Genomic DNA, 19,051 nt, shown 5'->3' with positions numbered 1-19,051 from the left:
AACAAAAAACCAAACAAAAACCCAAAACAACAACAAAAAACACCAGAGAGAGAGAGACAGAGATCTCATTTTCAATGATGATATTACCTTCCACTCCTTTCACAAAGGACAAAACCTATGCCCTCATGCATGCCAGGCAAGTGCTCTACCACAGAGCTACACTCAGCCTTATTTATTTTATATTTAAAAAGCAATAAATAACACTATGAAAGCTTACTTGAAATAATTGTTTCTTCTTTGCTTGCTATACTTTGTTCATCTGTTCTGGTGATAATAATACGAAAGTTTACAGAATAAAAACATATAATGTGGATGAATCCTCCAGATCATTAAACATTAAGGTCATGCCTGTTGATACGTAAAGTCATGTAGAAGGTATATGTTTAGAATTTTAGAAATGAGATTATGTCACCCCAGGTTGCACCTCCACCCCATTACTTGTTATTTGGAATAAACTGAGCAAATGAAATGGGCAGGCGTCCTAGTGCTCTGTGGAATAGTGTCACTTAGCTTTTTTTTTTTTTTTTTGAAGAAAAGCATTTTATAGAGAAAAAAAAAACAAATGAAAACTTATGCCACAGGCACTTCCTGAGATACCAGCAGGCTCAGACTATTCTAATATTGTTCCCGGAAACAGAAGAGGCACTGGAATTGGTGAGCAAAAGCTGAAACCCGGTATAACAGCTCATGAACTCTTACAAGAGATTCACATACCCTCAGTCCATGAGCAAACCCCAGAGTCACCTACAGAAACCATTACCCAGAATTCAACTGGCTGTGTCCAACCAGGCCACACCCAACCCTCAAAGACTATGAATGTTGCCTAATACAACATTATAAACCTGAGAAAAACATGAGATTTCAGGGGGCAATATTTTTTGGCAACTCAATTGCTCCATTTTCAAGCATGAGCTCTGTTGCTGATAGCATCCTGTCTCAGTGTCAGAAATTAGACATAGCTATAAAGAAAATGTAATGCTATCCTGATCACCTTCACTTCTAATGCTTCACATCTACACAAGTAGAATTCTGGTCCTTCCTAAATGGTATCTGTTATAAGAATTGAGGGACTAAAGTATAGGTGAAAGTGGGAAGTGACCCCAAGAGGCATTAAGTACACTCTTCTCCTAAATTTCACCTCAAAGAAGAGATGTTCTTTGATTTCCTCTGCATCCCGGGGGCCACATCCCAATCGCTTCTTGGGATCTTTCATCAAAAGACGCTGAAGCAGGTCTTTAGCTAGAGCGCTCATTTCCTGAGGATATGGAGGCTCACTTTTTAAGATTCTCCTGTGGATAGATAAAATTTAGTGTTAGAACAACCAGAGATTGAAGTTATAGCAGTGGATATTTTAGTGAAAACAAGTATGGTGAAACATTTTGAAATTGAACCATATATTAAAAATGAGCGGCCAGGGACATGGCTCAGAAGATAAGAGCACTTGATGCCTGGCCTGAGCACTTGAGTTCAGTCTCTAGACCCACAAACTGCTCTTTAATCTCCATATGCAGGTCAGGGCACATGTGTACCACCTCCCTACCACCTAACAAACAAACAAACAAATCAATCAATCAAATAAATGTATGAGCAGGAATTAAAAGAAATCACTGGATTATTCTTAAATATAAGTCAATCTTGATAAGAAACTATTATCTCAAGTATTTCACTAGTGAAAATTCAAAAGAGGAAACTTTGGGCTAGACTACACCTCCCATGTACATTGAGAGGGATCCTCTGACTAAAGTCTTTCAATAACTCTTAATAACTCTAGGTGAACTAACTCAAGAAAGAACTGTAGTCTCCCCTCACCTCACTTCTTCCCAGTAGAGTAGCTATCCAAAGCAAATGAGGGAGGTCAGCCAGGACAGAATAGCCAGAGCCACGTGACTATGGGTTAAGTATCACTGTCTGCAAGTACAGCTTGGTTCTCAGGGGTGAGAGCATCTGCTTATCCACATGCTATCACAACACAGACAAGCCCATGAGGAGTGGGAGTCACAAATAGTGAAAAATGTGTTTACCAAGTTTGCTGAGAAATGTATTCTGTGGTGATATTAAATAACAACAATCCAATACAATCCAAGTGTATGATTTCACCTCAGTAATTTAATGATAAAAATAATGAGATCAGTGAAATAGAGAATCTTAACACAGTACACATGGTGATAAGGTTCATTATTTTGTTTACAAGATTTCTGCATTGTACATGTTAATAACTATTACAGGACTGGGGATATACTTAATCGGAAATCCCTTGGCTAGTATGAGTTACTAGGTTTAACATTCAGTACCACAAACCTAAATATAACAAACAAAAACAAAACAACAAACAAAAATAAAAACAGGTAGAAAAAAACCCTAAAACATAAATGTATTGAAAGCATAGTACAGTCAAACCATGGACTTCCAGGCCAGATGGAGAATAAAAGTTGGCTCTGTTCCTTACTGGCTGTTTGACCCTGACGTAACTAATGAATTGCTTTGTTTCTTGGTTTTCTCACCTATAAAATGTGAATAACAATAGTATCTACCTAAAATGAGTATCACGAATTAAGACTTGAATAGTTACCAAGGCAGTACATGGTATAGAGCAAATGCTTAATTAAGTGTGGACTACTGTTATAGTCTCTCATTTAATGTAACCATAAAGCAGACAGAGAAGCTCCATCAACTAACCACTGAGAATCATGAAATGATACTGGAACTATAATTTTTGGCAGAAAATTATAGCCATTATGTTAGTATCAAAGCTAATTATATTTCTAAACTCTATTCTGGGAGCCAAAGAGAAGACTGGTACAAGAAGAGGAATAAGCCATTTTGCTCTTTCTATCTAACTGTCTGTTACTGCTCAATGACTGCAGGGTTTTTAACTCCAGCAGAAGCAGATGAAGCAGACCACTCCTTAGAGTGGGCCCAGGCATACCTGAGAAACCCTTTCTCAGAGAAAACCAAACACAGCCTTTCCCATTTCTATACGCTTGCTGTACTTTTCAGGGGAAAGAATTACTTGTGTAAAGGACTAGGGTACAGACAAGCATACTGTTGGTGGCACTGCCTATTGTTGCATCCTGATGGAGAAATATGCACATGGCTGATGTCATCTTAGGATCCAACTCTATACCATCCACTACTTAAGCTTTATCATGGTTGCAATGTCTGTTGGCAGTCTATCTACTATGTACCCTGCACAGGGAAGACCATCACCTAGTCTAAAAAACACACAGAGCACAAGTACCCACCTTGGTGGGCAGTCAAGAGGAGGAACATCTGAAAACAAGACATGGCACTGTTGTGAAGCTCAGCCTGCAAACAGGCTCACAGACAATGGCCAACAATGGACACTTGTCTCAGACATATATGAACTCTCAAGGGTGTGCAGGAGAGCATGCCCACATACGGAGAGCCGACAGGTGCTGTGAAGCAGGGAGAACAATGGGAATAAACAGCTAAAATCTGAAAGAATTTCTGCTGGAAATTGGTGATGAAGTGTGGAGATGCACAGGAGTGAATCCCAAGTCACAATATGACCAAAATCAGGGGTCAACTCAGCAGATGGAGATACATACTCCTCTTCGGCTTAGGAGCAGGAGGGAGGAAGCATGAAGGAGCCTAGGAATGAAGGTGGTGAGGTACTACTTCATTTGGTGTAGAGGAGGTACCACTTCATGAGGTGGAGAATGTCAGAAGCTTATTCCGTTACAAAGGTGCAGGGCTAGGATGGGTTCTCAGTCAGTGAAGAATGGTGAGGAAAAGGGTCTATTTAGCCTTTACTCTGCGGGAACATAACTCAGGTTTATCTTTCTCATACTGTGTCCTTGAGCCTAGTGGGTAAAGTAAAACAATTTAAAAAGAAGGGTTTATTTTGTCTCAGTTTCAATCTTCAGTTGGCTTGGCTTTGTTATTGTTGACATCAGGTAATGCTTACTTAATACATTGATGGTGGTGGGGAAAATGGAGTGGAACAAAGACGCCCATTTCATAGGGGCTGGCAAGCAGACAGGAAGAAGAGGCCAGGACAAGATACACATTTCAAAGGCTACACATCTCTTGGAAGCTGGTAAGTAGATATAGGAAGAAGGTCCAGGATAAGACACAACTTTCAATGGCCTACTTCCTCCAACTAGGCCTACTTCCTAATATTTTCAGTCTCCCAAAACAGAACCAACCACCAACAGAGGCCAAGCTTTCAACCCATGAGCTGTGGGGAGACAATTCCTATCGAAACCATGACATATAGATTGTGTTTTCATTCAACTTTACATTTTTTCCATTTCATGACAATGGTATTGGCTCTCATGGTCTGGTTTCCTCGTGTTGCCAGAATCTCAGAATTACTCATAAGACATCCTGAGTTAGAAAGATTTCAATAACCCTCATTCTCATCTTTTCTAATACTAAAAAGGGGTGCGTAAGCTATTATGGGGTATTCACTCAACAGTATATTATAGTCACTGCAAACTTATACTTACAAAGAGTTGGTGACTGGAGAATGCTTATGACAAAATTTAAGTAAAAACTGTGAAATACAGAATTTCTTGTCTAAATAAAATACTATACCAGTGAAAAAGTCTAAAATAGTATCTATCAAAAATATTCTGTTTGCCCCGCCAGCCATCCCAGCTTCCATCCAGAGGGCCTTCGGAGTGATCCTTTGTCTGGAGAAGGACGGCTATGCAGTCGGAGGCCCACATTGGAGCAACGGATTGAGCCCCCCGAGGTCCGGAGGGGGAGCGGAAGGAGGAGGAACATGAAAGACGAAATCAGTACTGCGAGGGATGCTATCACCCACTGATACAAGGGAACGGATCTGATGAGAATTTACCAGGGCCAGTCGGACTGGGACTGAACGAGGACGTGATCTAGCCAGATTCTCGGAATTTGGCCGGATTCTCTGACTGTGGCTGGCCCGGGGTCTTTCTGAAAAGCCATTGACTATGACACTGGGACCTGTTTCCTCTGCATATGCTGGATTTTGGGGATCCAGTCTGTTTGGACGCTCGCCTTCCTGGACTTGGAGGGAGGGGGAGGGAGCTGGAGCTTCCCACAGGGCAGGAAACCCTGACTGCCCTGGGGGACGGAGGGGAAGGAGGGGGGGAGTGGGGGGAGTGGGAGGGTGTTGGGAGGGGGGGCGGAAATGGAAACTTTTATAATTTAATAAAATTTACTAAAAAAAAAAATATTCTGTTTAAGGACGGGCTCTAAGCTCCCACCCTTAGCTGAGGAATTACTGACAGCTGATGGCTTCTGGGGAGAAAAAGTCAGTTTTCTGTAAGGGTGTGGCTCTGGTAGGTCACTATGTTCGAGTGGATTGCCCTACACCCATGAGTATATGGACAGCACAAATGGGACTTCAAAGATTATTAAAAAATGAGAGGGCCGGGCAGTGGTGGCACATGCCTTTAATCCCAGCACTCGGGAGGCAGAGGTAGGCAGATCTTTGTGAGTTTGAGACCAGCTTGGTCTACAAGAGCTCGTTCCAGGACAGGCTCCAAAGCTATAGAGAAACCCTGTCTCAAAAAAACCTAAAAAAGAAAGAAAGAAAAGAAAATGAGGGAGTGTGCTGTGGAATAATCTTTCTGCACACTGTAAATATGTATCATTCTCACTGGTTAATAAAAAGTTGACAGGCCGGTAGCTGAGCAGGAAGTTAGGTGGAAAAGCCAAACTGAGAATGATGGGAAGAAGGGCGGAGTCAGAGGAGTCCCCAGACAGACACAGAGGGAGTAGGAGATGAATGTGCCATGCTAACAAAGGTACAACCATGTGGGAGAGGGTAAATAAGGAATATGGGTTAAAATGTAAGAGCTAGTTAGTAATAAGCCTGAACTACTGGCTAAGGACTTACAATTAATATAAGCCTCTGAGTGATAATTTGGAAGTGCCTCCTGTACAGGAGTAGCTCAAGTAGAAATTGGGGGGAAGAACGAGAGGTGAATATGATCAAAACACTTTGCATGAAACTCTCAAAGAATGAAACTATAACATTAAAAAAGAAAAAATATACAATTCTACTTGTCACAGGCAGTGGTGGCACACATGCCTTTAATTCTAGCACTTGGGAGGCAGAGGCAGGAGGATCTCTGAGTTCAAGGCCAGCATGGCCTACAGAGTGAGTTCTAGGACAGCCAGAGCTACACAGAGAAACCTTGGCTCAAAAAAAAAAATCCTGTTTACCTTTGGGGCAGTATTTGTCTGTTTCTGAAACAGGGTCTCATCTCATGTAGCTCATGAGAGTCAAGAACTGTTTAAGTAGCTAATGATAACCTTGAGCTCTTGGTTCTCCTTTTTACATGTGTAAAGTATTAAGATTACAGCTGTGTGCATTATGCCTAACTGTTATTACAAACAGTCTCTCTAGTGCATGTTTTAAACTATTACAAACATTACTTTTAGAATAGAAATAAGATGAACTTCATTTCACAGAGTCACTGAGAAGAGAACAGAGTGTGGCAAGGGAATCTAGAACTTTCCATGCACAGGCCCTAGGGTGCCACTGTACATAGTTTGTCACCATCTGCAAGGCTTTCTCCTTTCATCACCATTCTTTCTCCTTCGATGTAGCTCCATTATGTCTACTTCCCTGACAACCTGGTCCCCAAAGAACCATACCTCTTCAGAGTGCCTTACCACTCACACATTTATCAAAAAAAATGTGAATTTTGATGTATTTCTCTCATGCCTTCCTACACAGTTTACTTAGGACATGGACTAGGCCTTTGTATTTTGCTTTCTCCTTAGGAGAAAATACTCTGCAAATACTTCACTAATTATTTTCCTATTGTTTGTAAGCCATAATTCGACAGCCTTTTATCAGAAAGGAGCATCTACTAGACCAGGAAAGAAAGTAGCAACATAGAAATAAGCATTCTAAGAGAGACAGTGTGAAGTAACTTCCCGGTCGCCATGTACTTGATCCCAGCCAAATCCCACAGCAGCTGGGTGGGTCCTTATTTGTTTGTTTGTTTGTTTATTTATTTATTTATATCTGCACACGAGCAGTTGCCATCACCTACTTGTCAGGGTTGAGAATTTACCCATTATAAAGTGGGTAACTTCTCAGCTTAGATGATCGCATGTAGTGTACCAGGGCTATGGTGACAATTCCTCTAGATGTGGGACTGACTGAAAAGGGGACAGAACATTCTAGGCTGTCACTTCACTTTGGGTATTATGAAGTCCTTACTTGGTCCCTATAATCCTCCTTTAGCCAAAGCAGTTTACTCACTGGGAACAAAGATTCTTTGGCAGCTTTGTCTGCTTTTGAAGAATCTTTGCCTATCCTCAGTTATCCAGTAAATACAGTTATGAACTTTAATAACATTTAATCTTCTAGGAAGCCATCCAAGCACAAATATAATGGTACCCAAAGACTACACTGCCTAGTAACAATACAGGCACCTTAGTCAAAGCTCATTCTAGAATGTTCACATGATACACTTTCAGCCCATATCTCTGTCACTAAGTGGTGTGCTGCTGTACACTTCTCTTTCATATAGTTACCTTATTTTCCTCTTGCATGCCATACACTTCCTATGTCTCTAATCCTATTCCTGGAAAGCCTCTGATATGTGCCCACTCCTGCCACCCCTTCTGGTGGTCAAGGAGAGAATCCTTGTTTTTAATAGGTAGGAGAAACTGCACACCTGACTGAAATATGTTGGAAAAAAAAAGGGCCCTGCCTACCTCAACTTGTAGAATCTTGTCTAAAAGTGGCAAGTATCACCTAATGTTTACTGCCCTTCTTCTGTGTTCAGGGCTTTGTTACCACATCAAGATGCTGTGCCTCCTCTCACACGCAGAGCACTGGTAGGTTTGTCTTATCAGATGTGCCTGAAGGCATCTTCAATTGCATTGGGAAAGCTTTTAGTGAAAACTAGGTTCTCACTGCCTTTCCTATGGCTTTTACTGGTGAAACACTTCTTAAACCTCTTCCTTCCTATACTTTTCAACAGATCAATCAAAGCTCTTGAAGTTCCTAGTTCCTATCCACTCTTTTATTGCTATCAGAATACCATTCCCTTACAAAGGCTACAAGATGGTGATAGTAGAGGGTGTAGAACCCAGGCCCTGGGGTTCTTTAGGGCCGAGTGGTATTACATGACAATAAAACAAAGGTAACATTTGGAGCCCCCAGAGGAATATAATTAAAAGATTTTAAAATGATTGTTAAATGGACAATATTCAGAGTTCAAATGTAAGACCCTCATCTAAAAGGACAGTTAATACAGCTATGGAGAAGCATAGGACCATGAGAAAAAGCAGGTCACACCCAAGATCTGGGGAACATGAATACAGAAGGCTAATTCTTCCCTCCATGAACCTTTCCATAATGTAGGAGGCTGGCTTTTTTCTATTTCAGAATGATGTAATGTCTTATGGTAGTTGTGGAGGGGTATATGGGGTGACAAAGTGTTGCCACTGGGGTAACATTATGAACATGGCAAAAGGCCATACCTTAGGCAAATAAGAACCTAAGGGGCTCGCTTGTCCTCCCCCCCGGCCCCGGGAGGGCAGAAACAATAACTGAAGGGATGGTATTTCTAATGGACCTCAACCAAAGCTAGTTGGAGTACCCAATAAATAAATATCCACTAGGCTTTATTCAGAGGTTCAATTGCCCCACACTGCATACACCGAAGGAGTAACTCAGAGCCATTAATAACACAGCATGATTCATCCTCATTCCTATCCCTGTGTGCTGTGCAGGTGAAACAAGAGTGAGAAGACAAAGAAAGGTAATGGAGGGAGGAAGACAATATCCTGGATAAAATGTGTGCTAGGAGAAGGGTCATTTTCAATACTCTGTTCCTCTCAATGAACCCTTCTGCTCCTGGGATTTAGTATAAAGTTACTACAACTGTGCCATGCAGAATAATGTACAGACGAAGAGCAATGATGGTAAATGTTAAGGTACTTGGGGGTAATGAACAAAACACTCTGGGAAGCAAAGACACTGAAAATACTTATAATGAAGAAGAAAACACCAAACAGCAAACTAAGACTCAAAGACCTTATACAATAAGTTAATAAAGAATTTTATCTTAAAGACTTGAGAGCATAGGAAAGCCAAAATCTTCTCTTTCTCTCTCCTCCCTCCCCTCCCAGTTTCTCTTTCTCTCAGATGCTGTATAGTCCGGTTGGCCTGGAACTCACTTTGTAGACTAGGCTACCCTTGAACAGAGAGAAATTTGCTTGTCTCTGCCTTCTAAGTGTTGAGACTAAAGGTTTGTACCACCATGTTCAGCTATGTATCTATTCTTAAACAAAAGAAACCCAGTATACAATAAGTACATGTAATTATTTTGCACACAATTTCCCCAAAATAAGTTATCTATAATGAACAAACTTTCAAGACTCAAATGAATGCAAGATGATAATTGACAAATCAATCTGGAGACAACAGAATTACTGGCTTGTTTTTAAGTCAGAAAGATACAGCAAGTCATACAAAACCACTACATTAAAATGATTCTCTAAAGAAAAAAGTCCCAGGAAGGACAACAATAAATCAATCACCCAAATAGGATTAGATAATCTTTCTCAAAAAGTACAAAAGGAAGGTATATTTTTAATGTTGATGGCCCCTAGAGGTCACAGTTAGTTCTGTATTCACAGACCCTTAGGTGTGCAGTGGACTAAAGGCCTTTCATGATGAGCTTGCACATTTTTAGATGGGTTAAGCTACCATGTTAGGCTAGCCTTCATAGTAAGGGAATGAAGATAATCCTAAGCCATCAGCAAACAAGGAACTAAGTCTCCACTCTAGCAGTCTACAAGTAACTGAATCTTGACACAACCATGTGAGTGTGGATACAGATCTTTTCCTAGTCGAGCCTTGAGACAACTACAGTCTGGCCAAGACTCTTGACTACAGCCTTCAAGTAGACGATGCAGCTGAGCTGTGCCCTAATTTTTTTGAGCCACAGAAACTATAAAATATGTATTATTTTAGTCCACTAAGTTTTGAGGCAGTTTGTTAGTTGTTACTAGGTAAGGGAATACTAACAGAGACAGACAATAAGTATTTCAAGCTTTGTAATATATAGGGTCTTTGTGATCACTACTCAACTCTGCTGCTATTGCAAAAAGCTGTAAGAGAAAATATACTATAGAACAAGCATGTCTGTTTGAACAAAATTTTACTGATGGACACAAATTTAAATTTTGCATCATGAATTTTACTTTCAAGCAATGCAAAAAGCATTAGTTCCTAACTCCCTACCTCTCCCCAACAAAAACAAACTGTAGAAACAAAACAAATAGGCAAGCAGAAAAAACCTTACCTGCAAAGTACAGTTAGATGACTGTTACTAAACAGCACTAACTGGAGCTCTTCTTATACAGCCATCTCTTGGTTTTAGTTCCAGAACTCAGGGATACAAAAATCTGAGGACACCAAGTTCTTTATATAAAACGATGTGGACATGGTGCGTGCATACAACTCATGTACATTCTCCCATATACTTAAAACTCCTCCAAGTTATTTCTGACACCTGATACAATAAAAATGGCTGTGTGAACAGCTATTACATTGTATTGTTTAGGGGCTAACTATAAGAAAGATCTGAACTTGTTCACTACTGATGTATCAATTATAAATCTAACTACACAGTAATGAATGAGATCTGAAGTGGGCAATGCTCAAGAAATGAGAACTAGAGACTGAGGACTTGTGAAAGGTCCAAGGATGAAGCAGAAACTATGTATTACTTGTGTTCATGGAGGTTCAGCATGGTACTCTGTAATGCATTAAACTCAATTTTTGCTTTTTGGCACTTCTAAAATGCATTTTATTCTATATTCTGATCTACTGTTAATACAAGATGCAGATATTAAGAATTGCCTAGACTTTTGATAATACATAGCCCTAGACATAGAAAATTAGACCTATAACAATGTAATGTAACATTAATATAGTATACTTGCCTGAGGAAAAATGAAACAGCAAATAAATATCTCAAGGCAAATGTATTACTCCATTTTAAAGGCAGAGAAAAGTAGACAAAAAAAAGAAAATTGTCAAGAGATTATGGGAGAGCAAGAGATAAACATTTACATCTTGGTTCTCATGTAAGAAGATATTAATTTATCATAGTTTTCAAAGCTTCAATACTGTAAGATCAAAGAACTGACTATCTTGATGGGGCAGTAGCTTCCTTTTCTGCAGTAAAGATATGCTCAAAAAGATAAAGTTCTACACAGAGAGAAAGCTAGTGAGAAGACACATAAGAAAGAAAAGTCCATGATACATATATACATGGATAAAGATAAGAAACAGGTATACAAAAAGCTAAACAGAAACCTTTGAAGTCTAAATTAACAAGTTAACATCTGTCTAAAATGGTACCAAGATACGAGGAATCTGAAGTAATTTCTTATGAAAAGTCAACAGAATTGAAACGGTTTACCCGATAAAGAACTGTCTTCAAATACCTACAGCAATGTTGTTGCCAGTGGTTGGGACTCTGGGCCAGGTGATTCCAGATTCTTAGACTCTAATTCAAAGATTTGAAATAAAGACTCACACAGATCAAAAAGGCAGCAAGGAAACCATATTCAAAGCCAAGCTATAGAACAGGTCAGAACACACCACAAGGGAGCAGCAGGCCACAAGAGTGAAGATACACAAGAGCCCTGATTACTGTCTGGGGATTCCTTTTTAAAATAGTTTTGTCCGGTTTGATCACATGCTCCATCAGTTCCAGTCCAGCTGGCCTTGGTGAGTTCCCATTAGATCAGCCCCACCGTCACAGTGGGTGGACGCACCCCTGGCAGTCCTGACTTCCTTGCTCATGTTCTCCCTCCTTCTGCTCCTCATATGGACCTTGGGAGCTCAGTCCAGTGCTCCAATGTGGGTCTCTGTCTCTATCTCCATCTATCGCCAGATGAGGGTTCTATGGTGATATGCAAGATATTCATCAGTGTGGCTATAAGATAGGGCCAGTTCAGGCACCCTCTCCTCAGCTGCTCAAGGAACAAGCTGGGGACATTTCCTTGGACGCCTGGGAACCCCTCTAGAGTCCAGTCTCTTGCCAACCCTAAAATGGCTCCCTTAATTAAGATATATACTCCCCTGCTCCCATATCCACTCTTCCTCCAAACCAACTGTCCCATTCCCCCAAGCTCTCTCCATCCTCTCTTTCTCCCTTCTCTTTCCCCCTCTTCCCTTACCCTCACCCCACCCCCACCCCAAGCTCTCCCCATCCTCCCCTTCTCACTTCTCTCTCCTCATCTCCCCTTACTCCCACCCCCAAACTCTCATTTTTTGCCTGGCAATCTTGTCTACTTCCATTATCCAGGAGGATAACTATATGTTTTTCTTTGGGTTCACCTTCCTATTTAGCTTCTCTAGGATCACAAATTATAGGCTCAGTGTCCTTTATTTATGGCTAGAATCCACTTATGAGTGAGTACATACCATATTCATCTTTTTGGGTCTGGGTTACCTCACTCAGGATAGTGTTTTCTATTTCCATCCATTTGCATGCAAAATTCAAGATGTCATTGTTTTTTGCCGCTGAGTAGTACTCTAATGCGTATATATTCCACACTTTGGCTGACAAGGAGGGCTGACTGAGAAGCCAAGGACAATGGTACTGGGTGTTGATTCTACTGCATGTACTGGCTTTGTGGGAGCCTAGTCTGCTTGGATGCTCACCTTCCTAGACCTGGATGGAGGGGGGAGGACCTTAGACTTTCCACAGGGCAGGGAACCCTGACTGCTCTTTGAACTGGAAAGGGAGGGGGAAGGGAAGTAGGGAGAGGGGGAAGGAAATGGGAGGAGGGAAGGAGGTGAAAAATTTTAATAATAATAATAATAAATAGTTTTGTCTTTATTTTATATATTGACCACAGTTTCCCTTCCCTCCTCTCCTCTCGCTCCTTCCCCGACTCCCATCAACACCCCTCTCCATCCACTTACTCCTCTTCTGTCTCCATTCAAAAAGGAGCAGGCTTCCCATGGGCTTGAACAGAGTATGGCACATCAAGTTGAGGTAGGACTGTGCTCCTCCTCCTGTACAAAGGCTGGGCAAGGAAATCCAGCATGGGGAAGAGGTTCCCAACTTAGCACCAGGGACAGGTCCCTGCTTACTGCTTGGAGCATTACAAACAGATTTCTTTGATGGTGTTCAAGAGAAGTATGGTTACTAAGGGGCACAGTGTCATTAGTTCTCTGTTTTGGTTGATAGAGTAGGCTGCATAAATAATTCCACTGTGTACGTACTTTTCTATTATGTATCTAATGTATGAACTACGCAGACATAAAATAGCAAATAGGGGATTCTTTCTAAAAGTTCACTTGAAGACACAATTTTGTTTTATTGGGCATTCACCCAAACTAGTTCAGGCTGGATTGGTGTTGTATCTACTGGGACTACATCTGAAGAGAAATTAAGTTTTAGCAGTCAAGTGGGATTGTTCAGTGAGGGCTATGTATCTTAGCACAAGTAAGGGTCTTGGGCTTTCAAGTGCACTATTAAAAGAGGAGTGTATATCTGAGTCCCAGGTTTCTAAACTATTCTCTATGTTTGCCTGCTTCAATGTTTAGTCAGCAGAATTCCTCTACATTCTTGAGAGCACAGGATCAGAATTAACAGGAAAGATAACTTTGGCGTGTTTTAAGAGGGAAAACAGACATAATTAAACCAGATCAATATGGGATACAGCATCCATGAAAATGCCTACCTACCAATCCTTTCAATGACAGCATGGGACAAGTAAGAGATTGCACCCACATCTAAGAAGAGAGTTTAACTTCCGGAAGAAAGTTGAACTCTTAGGTTTTCTCATTTGAAGTTGTGACTATGAAATTTGATAAATTAACCAAGTATTTTTATTTAATTTTAGACTCTCTGTAGACAGCAATAGCAAGCAAATAACATGAATAATACATTATTCATATCAAATAAAAGTACAGGTATTAGTTCTTAAAGATCATAATAATTAAGGAACAGAGAAAAGGCTTGGTGGTATATGCCTTTAACCCTGGCACTCACTAGGCAGACAGGCAGGTAGATCTCCATGAATTGGAGGCCAGCATGGTCTACGTAGTAAATTTCAGGTTAGCCAAGGCTACATAGAGAGACCCTGATGTGGGTTCCCCTCTGTATGCTGTGAATGTCATTAGTTAATAAAGGAGCTGCTTTGGGCCTATTGCAGCACAGAATAGGGCAAAGCAGAATTCCAAGCAAATAGATGTAGAGAGAGAGAGTAGGCGGAGCCAATGAGATGCCATGGAGCTGTTGCAGGAGACAGACGACCACAAGCCTCATGATAAAAATATAAAATAAAAGGAATTGGTTAATTTAAGATGTAAGAGTTAACTAGAAATACACTTAAGTTATTGGGCAAACAGTACTGCAATTAATATAGTTTCTGTGTAATTACTTTGGGTCTGGATGGCTGGGAAACAAAAGAGTAGCCTCAGCTAACAAGACCCTATTTCAAAACAAAATTCTTACATAAAGAATGCAAGAATTCAAGCCGGGCGGTGGTGGCCTTTAATCCCAGCACTCAGGAGGCAGAGGCAGGCAGATCTCTGTGAGTTCTAGGCCAGCCTGGTCTACAAGAGCTAGTTCGAGGACAGGCTCCAAAGCTACAAAGAAACCCTGCCTCAAAAAAATGAAAAAAAAAAAAAACCAAACCAAAAAAACAATGCAAGTATTCAAAGAAAAAAGATCTCTACCAACTAAAACATTTAGAGATAAGATAATGAATGTCACACTTAACTTGATGGTACATTTAAAAGACAAACTATGAGGGATTTATATCAGTAAAGATAATATGAGTTTATTATCCTAAAAGGAAAAGATGGAGTAGGGTAATTCAGTCATCAAAAGCCACTAAATGAGTACATTAGCACTAAATGAGTACATTAGCAAGCTTTAAACAAAATTAATTAACCTGACAAAGTAGATAACTGATTAAAAGGAAAAAATTCTATTTTAATTGTTGAACATTCATTTGTTCTAATTTAGAGTTTTCAGACAGATGATTTCATGATCTCTCACTTGCTAGAACCAAAATGCTAAATGGTTGAAGGTAAGGAAACAAAATCAATTTAAGTGTGAATGCCACTTGAAGAATTTCTGCTATCATACGCAATATACTTTTCCCTACAGGCAGATAGAACTAGAGTGGGAAGAGAAACCATGACCTAAAATCATCACCTCATGATGATGGCCAAGATTTCCTATAATTTTGAAACATTTTTTTCCAAAAATTAATCTATTAGTTTTTTTTAGATGGGGTATTAAAGTTCTGCTTAGGCTGGCTTAAAAGCTGTAACTACTGAGACTCCATGACCAGCTGGAGTATGAATATTGATCACTACACCCCACCTGAGGAATTTTCAAATGGTAAAAAATCCATTTAGAATTAAAATTTAAAAACAGTACTTACAATTTTTGTAATAGGTATAATTTTAGGTAATTTGTTTTTAAAAAAATTCCTTCTCATTTAACTTAGGTATTAAGTAAGCTGGAATACTGAAGTTTTTTACTTCTGAGTCTGTCCTGGAAAAGGTACATCTAACTATTTTACTTTATTGATGTATAATGGATACACAATAAATTCACACAAAGTTAAGTGAATGAAGCTTGCCTTGTATATGTAACTGTGAAACTGGCAAGATAATGAAGAAACCCATCCCCTTCCTAAGTTTCTCATGTTCTTTTGTGAATTTTTCCTTCTCTTTTCCCTTGCCAGTCCCACACCAAGCAGCATTCTGCTTTTTGTTAATATAGATGAGCTGACATTTTCCAGAACTGGAATCATACAGTAAAAACTCTCTATTGTCTGGCTTCTTTCACTCAATACCATTATTTTTAGATTTATCTAATATCTAACTTCTTGTTTGAATTAATACAATGTACACTTGTACTGCTAAGTATCTCTTTATTTGCATGGACACACCATAATTTGTTTAACTGCTTGTTGACAGATACTTGGGTTATTTCCAGTTTGAGTTATTTCACTTGCTGCTGTGGAACAATCCTCTTGCACATGGTAAAGATTTGCCACATGAATTGGTTTGATAAAATGCAGACTGGCCAGCAGCCAGGCAGGATGTATAGGTGGGGAAACCAAACTAAGGATGATAGGAAGGATATGGGTAGAATCAGGAGATGCTGGTCAGATGCAGAGAGAGCAAAATAGGCATGCAGTGATAAGAAAAGATACTGCCATGTGGCAGGGCATAAGTAAAGAATATGGGTTAACTTAATATGTAAGAGCTAATTTACAATGAGCCTGAGCTATTGGTCGAGCATTTATAAGTAATATTAAGCCTCTGTGTAGTAATTTGGGAAGTGGCTGCCAGGTATTTGGGACTGAGTGGCTCTAAGACAGAAAACTTATGCCTACAACTTACTGTACAAGTTTTTGTAAGGGAATATTTTGTTTTCCCTTGTAAACACCTAGGACTAGAATGGATGGTTCATGTAGATGTTTTGCTTTCTAAAGAAACCACACACTTTCTGACATTGTACTATTGATACTATACTATTAAGTTCTCCTGCTCATACTCCCTTACATTTCCTCCATATTCTTAACAACATCTAGCATGGCCACCGTCTTTATTCATAACCACTTGAGTGAGTATGGGAGTATTTCACTGTGGTTTGAACCTACATGATACTGCTCACCTTTTCAAATTTATTTGCCATTCACTGATCATCTTCAGTGAAATGTCAATTCAATATTTTTGCCTATTGTATAATGAGGTTGGTTGATTTCTTAAGTTTTTAGCTTTCTTTATATGTTTCTATACCAGACCTTTGTCAGATATAGGGTTTTTATACCAGTGACTTACTATATTCATTTTCTTAATGTTTTGAAGAACAGAAGTATTTAATCTTGAAACAGTCTAGTTTATAAATGATTTCTTTATTGACTGTTCTGCTTAATACATTTTTTAGCTTATCCAAGGCCACAGTGAATTTTAGAAAATTAATTATGTGGAGGGAGACATAAGCTCCACAGCACATATGGAAGTCAGAGATAACTTTATAGAGTATACTTCTACCTTTCTGTGGGTTTGGGGATTGAACTCAGGTCACTAGGTTTGGACAGCAAGCATCTTTATCTGTTGGGACATTTCCCAGTCCTACAGATTTTCAAAACTGTTTTCTTCCAGGAGTTTTATAGTTATAACGTCCACATTTAAACATACTGTTTCTTTTGAATGGCTTTTTTCTATATAGTAGTATTTATTAAAGTCTTTCCCATCTGAGTAGTCAGTGGTTCTAGCATCATTTATTGAAAAGTTCCATGCAAAATGGCAGGTCTCTTTGAATCTCTATCAAAAGTTTACCTGTACATATAGTTTTATTTCTGGGCTCTATTCTGTTTCACTTATCTTCTTTTCTTATCCCTCCTTCCCTCCTTCCCTTCCTTTCCCTCTCCTTTCTTTTTCACCTTTAAGAGACAAGGTGTAGCTGTGTAGATGGAGCTGCTCTAGCACTTGCGAAGCTAACCAGGCTAGCCTTGAACTTTTAGCAATCCTCTTGTTTATACCTTCTGAGTACTGGGATTGCATGCATGCAAATTATTCAAGATTCATCTGTTTGTCTTGACACCAAAACCAAAGTGTGCAATAATTACAGCTTATGATAAATCTTGAAATCAACTTTGTTCATCAAAGATAATCTGACTAGTCTAGGTCCTCTTCATTTCTACCTGAGTTTTAGATCAGATTGCCAATTTCTATGTACTAAAAAAAAAACAAACAAAAAAAGCCAGTTGGAATTGTAGTTGTAATGAATCCACAGATCCATTTGGAGGAAAATAATTATACTACAAATAAGTAACTATAAATAATAAATGTGTTATTATGTACATTTTTGAAAAACAATAATTCTACAAGTCTCTGGGTTCCCATCTCTCCTCTCAGACACTCCAGTCGGCAAACTAGCTGTCTAGGTTTCCCTAGATTATCAGTTCCATTTCTTCAACGTCACATGGGTTGTCCTTCCCTGTGTTGCATCCTGGAAACTCTTAAGGTAGCCATTTGGGGGTGATCTCAGGGCATATCTTATTTATTTTCTGTAGCTCTGAAACCATTGCCCTCCGTGCCAGATCTCCAACGTCTTCAAAACTTCTGTTTCATATATTTTGTCCATCGTTAAAATTGTTTCAGGCAAGAAAGCAAACTGATTCCTGCTATTTCATCTTCACTGAAGTGGCCTCAATATTTATTTCTGTCAAATCTGTCCTTAACGTTAGAAGATTCAAGGAAAAATAGGCCAAAAACATAACACTGCAACTATGATATTTATAAAGAATATCATGTTACACAGAGTAACATCCAGGAAGCCTACAAGAGGCTAATTTTATGACATTTGTTAAGTCTTACCTAGATATCTCAGCCTGGGAATTCTTTTCTCCATCAACAGTGAAAGGAGACGCTCCCGTTAGTAGTTCATACATTAGAACACCTAAACTCCACCAGTCAACTGCCTATAAAACAATAATAATTTCATTTTGTAGAATCAGCAAATAAAATGTCACAAGAAAAGAAGACCAAAATAAAGTTACATACTTAAAAATATTTCACCAAAAATATTTTTCATAGCTTTCTGTCCCAAGAGTATTAAAGTAACACATATAAGAGACATTTGGCAGAAAAAAACCCTATATAATACCCAGAACTGAAAGTGTTTTAATGATTTCCTAAATCAGTTAATTTTACCATTGTTAATTTAAAACAATTTAACTTAAAATTTATTTCCTTCAAGTTTAGGTAGGTGGAATATTGAATTTATGGTTCAGGGAAAAAAAGTGCCAACCAGCATTTTATAAAGTATTCATGCCCAAAGAACAAGACAGAATTCCTTAAACTCAAAGCAAAAACGTAAAATTCTTACACAAGGGTGTTACTTTTTAAACAGTCCCCTAAAAATCAATTTCTCTTACAAAATATGTCTATGTATTTATGTTAATGGGATGTTTAAAATAATAGAAAATACAAAAACTGGAAATCCATTTATAAATACAATTATTTGAACAAAAATATTCAAGAGACAATATTTTTGGCTAGTTATATTAT

General features: G+C 39.1%; 1 protein-coding gene across 3 annotated transcripts in view; it reads right to left on the bottom strand.

Moving 5' to 3' along the window:
- Positions 1-19,051, bottom strand: part of Rps6ka5 (ribosomal protein S6 kinase A5) — a 169,837-nt gene that overhangs the window by 23,772 nt on the left and 127,014 nt on the right. For all 3 annotated transcript variants that reach the window (XM_085697840.2, XM_085697841.2, XM_085697842.1), the window contains 2 exons: positions 18,359-18,462; positions 1,139-1,289 (listed from right to left, as the gene is read on the bottom strand). In XM_085697840.2, coding sequence (XP_085553966.1) covers positions 1,139-1,289; positions 18,359-18,462 — 255 coding nt within the window. The remainder of the gene's footprint in view (positions 1-1,138; positions 1,290-18,358; positions 18,463-19,051) is intronic.

This window comes from Myodes glareolus, chromosome 11, assembly GCF_982192425.1.
Source record: "Myodes glareolus chromosome 11, mMyoGla1.1, whole genome shotgun sequence".
NCBI classification, from domain to species: domain Eukaryota; kingdom Metazoa; phylum Chordata; class Mammalia; order Rodentia; family Cricetidae; genus Myodes; species Myodes glareolus.
This window is presented reverse-complemented; position numbering and strand designations above follow the sequence as displayed.